This window comes from Malus sylvestris, chromosome 3 (assembly GCF_916048215.2).
Source record: "Malus sylvestris chromosome 3, drMalSylv7.2, whole genome shotgun sequence".
Taxonomy (NCBI): Eukaryota; Viridiplantae; Streptophyta; class Magnoliopsida; order Rosales; family Rosaceae; genus Malus; species Malus sylvestris.
In genome coordinates, this window is record NC_062262.1 from 1194913 (window position 1) to 1205372 (window position 10460).

Genomic DNA, 10460 nt, shown 5'->3' on the forward strand with positions numbered 1-10460 from the left:
GCTTGTCACCTGATGAAATTGAACTGACACGATGAAACACTTGGCATACACTTGGCATGCAATTCCACTTATCTGGTTAGAATGATGTTAGATAGACCATTTTTATATCACATTTTATAAATTATATGATGAAATGTTTGACAGTTGATTAATTTTTTAAATCACTAAGAAAATAATCCAACTATGAACCACCAGGTCACATAATTTACAAAAAATATCCGAAAAGATGGTTTATTTAACGAACATTACAACTAGAGATGAATAAAAGTTGCATTCCAACGCATTCTTTTGGGGTAAATGGAGACGAATAAAAGTTGCATTCTTTTGAATAATAGGATTTTTTTCCCCTTCAAATCTTCTTCCCTTCTCTCCTTTCTAATCTCACGTTTTTTCTTGTCTTTCTCTCTTTAGAAAAAATAAACACATAATATTAACGTAATTTAATCATAATTGTTCAAATAGGAGGAGAATTTGAACTTTGAAGGAGAGGATTTTTTTTATTTCGGTTACAATTAATGGGATGGTTGACACATACATAGTAAGGACGAAACCATTGCATGGGATTTGTGTTGTGTAGTGAAACTACTCCAAACACTCGTCAATATTCCGAGCACGGATTCAGAGAGTGGGATCCACAGGGGAGTCACCGAGTCAGTAATTTGGCTGTATTTTCTTGGGGGCGTTACGCACGCGACTCTCACGTGTTCACCTCGGTATCAACGGGGAACAAAACTTGAAGCCCAACAGCCCAAAAGCTTATATGTGGGGACTCCAGAGTCCAATCCGAGCCCAAAATCTCGGTTAGTAGAAGCCCAAGCCCAAACAAGTTACCTTTTTACTTTAGGTTTTGAGTCGTTTTCAGAATGAATTATGGCGTTTTAATTTTCTAAAATAGTACTAAAACGTTGTAAATTGCGTCAATTTATACCTTCTGTTTTCTTGATTATATAAAATATAGGAGTTACCATTCGCTTGATTATATAAGTTACCTTTTGCTTATATAAAATATAGGAGTTACCTTCTAGTTAGGTTAAATAAGTAACCTTTTGCTTGATTATATAAGAACATGATCATTTGTGTTTCTTTCTGGAATCGGACTTTTAAGTCACGAAGTTAATGATGCTAACATGAAAGAATCTGAAACACAAGATGATGAGATAGAAGCAGACGAAGACGGTGATGATGTTACACAAAAGAAAAAGAAACAATCTAAAGAAGTTGTTACGAGTGAAATGGTTGATTCCTGGTGCAACGCCATTAAAGAACATGGGAAATTGAGTACTAGTCATTCCCTAATGAAGAGGACGAGTCATTTGTTGGACTTCAGTGTTATGTCTATCAGTGTCTTTAACAAAATCCTTGTATATTGTCATTTCGTTTTACTTTGATATCATCTGGGAGAAACTGAAGTCCTTGTATATTGTCATAAGATGAGAAGAAGTCAGGGGCTAGCCCTCTGTCTAGGTACGTTGCAACTCTACGTGAAGTAGCACAACAAAGAAATGCTTCGTTGCCGGAATATTCCAGGTCTGAGATCGCGTTGTCTATTGATTTCATTTCCACAGTACCATGTTTAGTGTTCCATTATCTAACATGCTAATTGGTTCCAGTGTCCTTGTGGGCGAGCATTCATCTGTGTTTGGAAGTAAAGGACGAGAAAGCGATGAAGATGGCACCAGGGACGAGGAAGGCACTGCTGTCTTTAGTTCGTCCTGGTTACCAGGACTGAGCGCCAGGACCAAGTTGCCATGGATGAAGATACTGTTCAGGAGTTGGTACTCAGTTCTGATGGAGAAGACGGGTCTTTAAGTGACACCTTTTCGGCTGAAGAAGATGAAATGGAGAAACCAGCTCCTTCGAAGCCGAAACACTCTACAGATAATTCAAAACAGAATGCAAAACCTCGGGCAAAAAGGTCAAAGAAGAGAAAGACGGGTAACTGAAGAGACAGTATCTCGTGCACCCGTCCGATAGTCTCCATTTTTTGTCAATCCTTTTTCTTTTCAACAAAAGTTATGAGAATGGTGTACTGAAGAGCTTATGAAAACCAGTTTTGTCAAAGCTGTTTGTTTTGTTGTACGTACCTGAAAGTTATGCATGAAGTTCCTTTTGGAACAATGTGAAGAGATTAATTTGCAGTTTTTTCTTCCCTCTTATAAAAGTAGAATTGCAAATTTATATTTGTTAGACAAAAATATCCCAACTTATGACAATGTTTTTATGGAGGGATGGAACTTTCCTAAATCGAAAGACTAATTTATACAAGTTAGACGTTCATGTCCCAATTAGTTATGTTTTGGATGCTCATATTCTAATTAACATTAGATTAAACTATTCACGTGTCATATTTGAGCCGAAAAAAAGAAGAGGAATTACTGTTAGCATTCCAATATAGTCATTTTGCACCCACTCATTTCTTATTTTCGTTTATTATTTAGAGAGAAATGCATGATAATTATATTTTGAGTGTGAGTCCAATAACAACACTTGTCTAGTTCTAATAATTTACTTTGTGATGCATTGTGACGTATGTGGTGATGTGAGTTAAACAATGAGTTATTTGTTGTCTATCATCAATAAGCCTTTAGCATTTGGGTTTGGGTTAAGCTTTAATAATGGAGAATAATCGATGAGCTTGGGACATTTTAAGCTTTAATAATTTGGATGCTTTTTCAAGAATAAACTTTAATAATTTGGATGCTTTTTCAAGAATAAAAGCCTTTAAAATTCGATGCTTCACTTAAGAATAAAAGCCTTAAGCATTTATCTTCCAAAAAAAAAAAAAAAAGAGCCTTAAGAATTTGGGTTTGGGTTAATAATACTGGAGAATAATGGATGAGCTTGAGAGATGTTTTTTTTAAGAATAAAAAGCCTTCAAAATTCGATGCTCTGTTAGAATAAAAGCCTTTATAATTGGATTTTTTTATTTTTTATTTTATTTATTTTTTTTGCAGTCTCTCTGTCGGCAACTGGTGAAGAATCAGGTACCGAAAGTGAAGATCAAAGAGGAGATGGAAATGAAGACAGAGAGCCGCTGAGATAAAAGCCTTGTTGGCTAGCATCAATAAGCCTTAAGTAAAGCATTTTTTTTTTCTTTAAAGAGAAGTAATTGGTGACAAATCATAGTTATCTACTTTTTTTTTTTTTTAGCAGGAAAGGTTACGGAGAATTTCAAGAATAATGGATGAGCTTGAGACATTCAAGCTTTTAATAATTTGGATGTTTTTTTAAAGAATAAAAGCCTTTAAAATTGAATTTTTACTAAGAATAAAATCCATTTAAAATTGGATGCTCTTTTTGTACGGTCTGTCTGCAACCGGTGTGGAATCAGGTACCGAAAATGAAGATCAAAGAGGAGATGGAGAAGAAGGCAAAGAGAGCAGATGAGATTCTAGGGATAAATTTTCTAATTTGGTGGATTAGGAGGAAGGAATTCGGAGAGCATATTTTTTTAATATTTTAGGAATTTTTATATCTTAGTCAATCATCGTATATTGTGCGATTATAAATTATTTAAATTTTTTTATTTAAAATTAAATAAAAATAATATCTGACGAAAATTGATTGCACAATATATAATCAACGCCTAGATTACGAGAATTCTTAAAATTTTCCCAAAAAGTAACCGAAAAGGATCTCATCCTTTGAGGGATACATACATCCACATATCACAACACACATTTATAAATTTTCTATCACCCTTCCCTCGAAAAAACCAAGAAGCAAAAGTTAAAAGGATCCCATCCTTTGAGGGATACATACATCCACACATCACACCAAGGAAGAAAATATCGGTGATATCGGAAATATCGGTAGTCCGAAAACACGGAAATATCGATGGAAATATCGATAAAATATCGATATCGATAAAAATTACATGGAAACCACGGAAATTGTAAGAAAAACTTGGAAATTTTTATTGAAACTTTGTAGGATGTTTATTTAGTCAATTATCTATTAGTTTATCACAAAAAATTGGAAGGAAATGCATTGCATGATGGATTTAACATTATCAAGTTGATTATATAGCGATCTGACAAACATTATGAGTGTAGAAAATATGTAGTAATTAATGAAAGAAGTCTAAACACACCATAATCATTTATATATAATGAATTAGTACAATATTTTACACTTTAGTACCACATAGAGTTCCTATGAGGTTCAAATTTGTCATTATCTTCATCATCTCTATGTGTAGAATGAGTGTATTGTGAAGAGTAGTTATCAAATGATAAATCCCCAAAATAGTTTTGCATGTAATTGTTAATATGCCACCCATATGGATCTGAGATTGGTTGAGGTTGTCCATAAGAAAAATCATTTGAAGATTGAGGCTGGGATTGTTTCCATGAGTCGCTCGATTCCATCCCAACAGGAATGGGATATGAAGGGTAGGGAAATGGTTGGTTATGAGTATAACCATAGTTACTACTTCCCAATCCAACAGAGTCTGAAGTTCTAGATAACGAGTCATCTTCTTGACTTGACAAAATCCCTTTGCCTCTTTCTCTGCGAGTATAGTCCTTCCCTATGACACCAATTCCTGGTCCTGCCCGCCTACTGCCATGGTCATCATCCTGTGTTGCATGCGTGAAGTTTGCCTCACCAGTGAAGGGGCTCATATATCCGGGAGGTGGTGGTCCATAATAGTTTCCATATCCACCACCACTACCTCCAGCTCCACTACCTCCAGCTCCACTATGTCCTTCATCATTCCCACCTCCGGTGGTAGGTGAGTATCCTGATCTTGTACTAGAGCTATCATTAGTATCAGCACGATGTTGTGGTTGTGTAGGATTGGAAAAAGGTGGAATTCCAGTGTTGCTTGGTCTTGGGTGCAAAAGTTCTTCGAAAGAGTCAGCGCTGCTAGATCCCACCTCATCCTCTAATACTCTTTCTACATTTATCCCTTCATTACGTGCTTCTTCAGCAACTCTGGGAGCTGGGTTGCCTTCATCATCATCTAAATGAAGAGGTCTAATCCATTGAAAAAGTTGGTTACCCTCCGTATCATCATCTTCACCAACAATATCAAACACATCTAGTGGGTCACCACGGTCGACATGATCGATTTCTGCTTCCTTATCTCGAATTTGAAGCTTCATGTTGTAGTAGCAATAAACTAATTTTTCCAAGCTACTATGAGCCAACTTATTTCTTTGCTTTGTGTGTATGAGTGCAAATGTGCTCCAATTTCTTTCACAAGCAGATGAGGAAGCTGTTTGTGATAATACTTTTATTGCTAACTTTCTCACAGTTGGTGCATCGGTCCCATACATGATCCACCATTCAGCTACAATGAAAAATAATGTTGATAAGCCTAATAACTCCAACAAATTCTATTATAAACTTATAGTGAAATATGTTTATACTCACTAGGAGACATATTTGTTCGAGCAGCAACTGATGTTGGTTTTCCAAATGTTCTTCTTGCATCTTTAAACCATGTTAGCTGAATACAATAAATTGTGTTAGTTTAATCCAACAAAGTAATTATTATAATTTAAGTAATTGTGTACCTCATTTCCAAATTGGCCAACTGCTGGTGATGCAGGGTCTAATTTAGAGTATACATTATGTACAGCACGTATAAGGTCACCATCATCTCCAACACCGGGTCTGTATTGGTATTGGGGATTCAAATAATATGCTGTTCAAAGAAACACATACTCTAATAAGATAAATAATACTTATGGAACTAAAGAAATGAATTGCAAATTATGACATAATTTATACCTGCTGCATGCAAATCGTGGTATAATGTTTTATACCATCGGTCTTCAATTATTTTTACGACCCACCTTGCACCATGTTTTCTTTCCAATTAATCCTTCACTACACGCATCAACTCATATACTGCCCCCATAGTAGGATACACTTCTGTGTCAACGATCCGTAAAACTTTGTAAAGAGGTTCAAACACTTGACACACATGTTCTGTTTGACTCCAAAAAGCATGATCAAGCACTATACTTTCCACCATACGACCTGTATTTGAGCGGCTGAAATTGTGGTTGGCCCAATCGTCACTAGTGAATAGTTGCTTCAACCCTGCTTTCTTCTTGAGTAGGCTGTTTAATGCAATATAGTTGGTGGCGAATCGAGTGGTAGCTGGACGAATAATTTCTCATCTGCAAAATTCATGCATCTTGGCCAACAACCAACCGTGATTGTAAATATAATTTGTGATCGTTCTAGCTCTTTTGACCACAGTAGCAACATTCTCTCTCTTCCCCATTGCCTCAAACATAAGATCAATACAATGTGCTGCACATGATGTCCAAAACACATTATGATGCTTCATTAACTTTTTTCCAGCTTTGACAATGCAGAACCGTTGTCGGTCACGACTTGGACAACATTATGCTCTCCCACCTCCATGATTACATCCCTCAATAATTTGTAAATATACTTGTAATTCTTTATATGGTCTGAAGCATCAACAGACTTCAAAAAAATTGTCTTTCCCTTGGAGTATACCATGAAGTTGATGATAGATAATCTGGTCGGGCCGGTCCATCCGTCACACATGATTGTGCAACCATTAGTTTCCCACTTTGACCTCAACTTGTTAACATACTTGCCAATGTCTTTATACTCCATATCCAAATATTTGTTTCTTATCTCATAGGGAGTGAGAGGTTGTACTCCAACACCGGCTTGTTGACATCCCACTACCATATTTTTGAAATGATGTGATGATGCCTTCGCAGCAGGGACATTTTCATAGATAAAGAACTTGCTAATTAGACACCCCATTCCCTCCTTCACATTCAGTGGCGGATCTATTAAGGGACCAGGGTGGTCTCGGGACCACCCGAAGCTCGGAAAAATGGCTGTGAGGATCTTCAAGGACCACCCAAGTTTGGGCAGTGATGGAAGAAGAACAGCAGCCATGGCTGCTCTGGTCGTGTACATTTCAGAATGGGGAAGAAGAAAGCCAATTTTTTTTTAAAATGACTTGGCCAAAACGACGTCGTTTTGAGCCAAGTCATTAAAAAAAATTTAAAACCTCACTGCCCACTCACGTGAGAACCCTCAGACTCAGCTCCTTCACACAGCAATCACAAGATTCACAACTTCACTTTACCAAATCGTTCAACTCTCTTCGTTCTCGTTACCAAATCCTTCACACAACAAGGTCCGCTCTCGTTCCTTACGGCGTCGGCATCGATCAACTCTCTTCTGCACTGCACTCTAGTTTCTGAATCTGAATCTGAATCTGAATCAGGTTTGTACTCTCTTCTCGCTCTCGTTCCTTCCTTCTGCTTTGCTTTGGTTTGCTTGTATGGTGTTGGCGTGTGGATGTTTCTCTATTGAGTCGAAAGTGGCGCTTTTTAGTTTTCTGTAAATCAAAGCACAGTTTTGTAGCTCCTAAATTTTTTCCCAATGCAAACACTCTTGTCTGTCTAAGATGCCTATACCTAAGAATCCAAATCTCATTGAATGAAGCACACTAACAGAACAAACCCTAAATAAACAATCAATTAAACAACACCAATGAGTTTTGTGAGTCCCAACTACGTACCTGAGGTATTATTTATATTGCTATATGCATCTTTTGTTTTGTGTATTGGTGTTATTATAATCTTTTGTTTTGTGTGTGTCTGCATTTTGCTATATGCATCTCTAGCATTGCCATAGTGTTCATATAATATTTGTTTAGTTTCATCAATTGATATAAATTTTTTGTATTTCAATATGTGTATTTACTTATTGAATTGGCTTTGGTTTTACCTGTTGCAACTGCTTCAGTGGAGAGAGCATTTTCTGCCATGAATATCATTAAGAGTCCACTCCGCAACAGAATGGAGGATCAATGGTTAAATGATAGCTTAGTTGTTTATATTGAGAAAGATGTTTTTTCTTGTATTGACAATGAAACTATCATGACACGTTTTCAAAGTATGAGATCCCGTCGTGGACAAATTTAGTATTTCTAGCTTGTTTAGCACAAAGATTATGAATGAAATTTGTAGTTTGCCATTTATTTGTTCAATGATATTTTCGTCTTGTTTTTTTTTTTTTGGAACTTTTATATTGGGACCACCCTAAGTTAAAATCCTGGATCCGCCACTGTTCACATTACTTCCCTTGAAATAACTCCAAACACTCTTTTGACGTGCGTTGGATGACTTATATAAACTTGGGGCTATTGGTGGTGTTGGTTGTGATTCTCTAAGACTGCCTCCCCGTCTCATTTGTGCACCACCACTTGTCCCGGAACCTTGTCCCCTATTAGGAATTTTATGAAGGTGTTCTCTTTCCCATGCTGACTGTTTGGAGGCACGTAATGCTTGTTTCAAACTGCGTCGTTCTTCAGGTCCCATGTCATCATCACATTCGTCTTCATCGTCATCATCATCACTGTCAACCGCTTGGCCATAGACTTCTCCCCGTAGCCCAGCTCGAATATTTTCCATTCCCTGTGTTATCTTTTCCTTCTGCTGTTTTTTATTTTTTAATAATGTGCTGATGAATGCCTTCACTTCTGGGGGGACATTATCGCATCGTTGGACATTTTTTTATGGATCTAATCCACTAAGATGATACTTCAGTCGTGTCACTCCGCCACTCTTCATTACCCGACCACAATATTTGCAAATTGTGCCATGTTTGTTTCCGTCTATTGGGTCTCCATGTTTCCAAGCTGGATCACGTTTACTGGACATCTTAAACGTACCTATATTTATTTTTCATGAAAATTAGACAATTATTTTTTGATAAAAATAAGAGAACCTAAATAATAAAGTTATTCTACAGAAGAATTAAATACAAAGTAAAGAAAATGATTGTAAAAATTTAAGTAATTATACAAATAATATGGAATAATAAAACCTAATATTAATGAATAATAATCCAATTTGATAATAATTCAATTTGTATAATAATAATCCAATTTGATAAAAAAAATCCTAATATAAAACATGGTGATGAATAATAATCCAATTTAATGAATAATAATCCAATTTGATAATAATCCAATTTAATGAATAATCCACCAATTTGATAAAAAAAATAATCCTAATATAAAACATGGTGATGAATAATAATCCAATTTGATAATAATAATCCAATTTGATAATAATCCAATTTAATGAATAATCCACCAATTTGATAAAAAAATAATCCTAATATAAAACATGGTGATGAATAATAATCCAATTTGATAATAATCCAATTTAATGAATAATCCACCAATTTGATAAAAAAATAATCCTAAAATAAAACATGGTGATGAATAATAATCCAATTTGATAATAATCCAATTTAATGAATAATCCACCAATTTGATAAAAAAATATTCCTAATATAAAACATGGTGATGAATAATAATCCAATTTGATAATAATAATCCAATTTGATAATAATCCAATTTAATGAATAATCCACCAATTTGATAAAAAAAATAATCCTAAAATAAAACATGGTGATGAATAATAATCCAATTTGATAATAATAATCCAATTTAATGAATAATCCACCAATTTGATAAAAAAATAATCCTAATATAAAACATGGTGATGAATAATAATCCAATTTGATAATAATAATCCAATTTGATAATAATCCAATTTAATGAATAATCCACTAATTTGATAAAAAAATAATCCTAATATAAAACATGGTGATGAATAATAATCCAATTTGATAATAATAATCCAATTTAATGAATAATCCACCAATTTGATAAAAAAAATTCCTAATATAAAAGAATAATAATCCAATTTGATAATAAAAAAACCTAATATTAATGAATAATAATCCAATTTGATAATAAAAAAAATCTAATATTAAAGAATAATAATCCAATTTGATAATAAAAAAACCTAATATTAATGAATAATAATCCAATTTGATAATGAAGATGGTAAGGGAAATAAAATAATAAATAATATTAAACATATTAAAATTATCCTAGGGAATAATTATACAACATTACTTAATTACTTAAAACAATTAACATTAACATTACTTAATTACTTACAAAAATTAACATGCAAGTATTAATTACTTAAAAAGATTAACATACGAGTCCACCCAAATTTATTTGTTGTTGTATAAATTATAATAATATAAATTTAAGTTTGTAAACTTACTTTAAATATGGAAAAAACCAAGAAGCAAAAGTTAAAAAGTAAAAGTGAAAAAGATAGATGCTTTCTGTAAAGCACAACCACCAACTATTGTCCACAACTTTCCTGAAGTTTCGTCTCACTTTAACAAAAAAAAAAACAAAAGAGAGATGCTTTCTGTGAAGCACAACCACCTACTATTGTCCACAACTTCATCATCCCCACAGTCCACTGACGAAGTATATCTATATAATCTTAAGCAGGCTTTTCTACTTCCTCACCTGAAAATTTGAAACGGGATTTCTACTTCCCAACTTCCTTTTGCAAAGAAGATCGAAAATGGCTTTGGTTGGAGAGGCTTTTGCTCTCTTATACAATGAA

The 10460-nt window shown here is 34.3% G+C and overlaps 1 protein-coding gene and 2 long non-coding RNA genes across 3 annotated transcripts; 2 read left to right on the top strand and 1 right to left on the bottom strand.

The window, feature by feature from the left end:
- The first annotated feature begins 1121 nt into the window (after positions 1-1121).
- On the top strand, positions 1122-2142 carry LOC126616116 (uncharacterized). Its single transcript, XR_007621008.1, has 2 exons — positions 1122-1527; positions 1611-2142. It is a non-coding gene; the product is annotated as an uncharacterized LOC126616116 (long non-coding RNA).
- A 1942-nt stretch (positions 2143-4084) lies between these two features.
- Positions 4085-5412, bottom strand: LOC126616099 (uncharacterized). Its single transcript, XM_050284099.1, has 2 exons — positions 5380-5412; positions 4085-5296 (listed from the first exon to the last, which is right to left on the bottom strand). The coding sequence occupies exons 1-2, from the start codon at positions 5387-5389 to the stop codon at positions 4137-4139; spliced, it is 1170 nt and encodes a 389-aa protein (XP_050140056.1). The 5' UTR covers positions 5390-5412; the 3' UTR covers positions 4085-4136.
- A 1367-nt stretch (positions 5413-6779) lies between these two features.
- On the top strand, positions 6780-8030 carry LOC126616117 (uncharacterized). Its single transcript, XR_007621009.1, has 2 exons — positions 6780-7663; positions 7910-8030. It is a non-coding gene; the product is annotated as an uncharacterized LOC126616117 (long non-coding RNA).
- Positions 8031-10460: the final 2430 nt, after the last annotated feature.